Source organism: Nestor notabilis, unplaced genomic scaffold, assembly GCF_000696875.1.
Source record: "Nestor notabilis isolate BGI_N333 unplaced genomic scaffold, ASM69687v1 scaffold12164, whole genome shotgun sequence".
NCBI classification, from domain to species: Eukaryota; Metazoa; Chordata; class Aves; order Psittaciformes; family Psittacidae; genus Nestor; species Nestor notabilis.
Genome location: NW_009924306.1, coordinates 3012 through 3812, shown reverse-complemented (window position 1 = coordinate 3812; position 801 = coordinate 3012). Strand labels below are relative to the sequence as shown.

At 43.6% G+C, this 801-nt stretch overlaps 1 protein-coding gene across 1 annotated transcript in view; it reads left to right on the top strand.

Moving 5' to 3' along the window:
- The window catches only part of AIFM2 (apoptosis-inducing factor, mitochondrion-associated, 2), a gene marked incomplete at its 5' end in the record, with an annotated part of 5784 nt that extends 5646 nt beyond the window's left edge, over positions 1-138 (top strand). Inside the window, one exon of the mRNA XM_010012544.1 lies at positions 1-138. This exon is cut by the window's left edge and continues 12 nt beyond it. Coding sequence (XP_010010846.1) covers positions 1-138 — 138 coding nt within the window.
- Between the last annotated feature and the right edge of the window lie 663 nt (positions 139-801).

Here is an 801-nt window from a genome sequence, read left to right as displayed (position 1 = left end):
CTTTCAATGGGCAGGAATGACGGCGTAGGCCAGGTGAACGGTTACTATGTGGGATGTCTCTTGGTGACCATTGCTAAGAGCCGGGACCTGTTTGTCTCCAAAAGCTGGAAGACAATGGGACAGACAATGCCCTCGTAAGAGGGGATCAGTAACAAACTGGCAATGAATACAGCAACAGGAAGAGAGTGAGGGTGCACTTTTACTGCTTGGACAGACAGATACTGTCTCCTGCACCACCACTAAAAGACACCCACTAGCATGCTGCATTAAAGAGGTGTCCTGCCTTGCTGTAAAGGAGGCACTTTGCAAATGAAGTGCACAGATGTTCTCATGATAAAAACCAGGGAACAAATGTTTCTTTTACTCCCCTGTTGAGACAGCTTTGAGCAAGAAATGTGGTTTACCTGGAGTTGTAACAATAAACACTGTGGTTTTCAAAATCAGTGGTTGGTTTGTTATGTGGTTTTTCCCTGGCTTTCTCTACTCTTGCTCTTCTAAAAAGCACCTGCCTCTTACAGATCTGGAATCTGCTCTGCAGCATGCAAGACAAATGGCTTGCAGCACTGCCTAGGAAAGCCTGCCTAAAGCCTTGAAAGCATTATAGTAATCCTAGAACTCAACAGAGTATAATGCAGCTTTGTGTCAACAACTCCATGGCAGCTATAATTATTTTGCTTACAGGACTATACTTCAGCCAGAAAAGCTGGTTAGTAGTGTGATACAGCAAGCACTCCATTACAGATGCTGCTGCCTTTTTTTTTTTTTTTTTTTTTTTTTAAGGTGAGCAATTCACAGACCAGA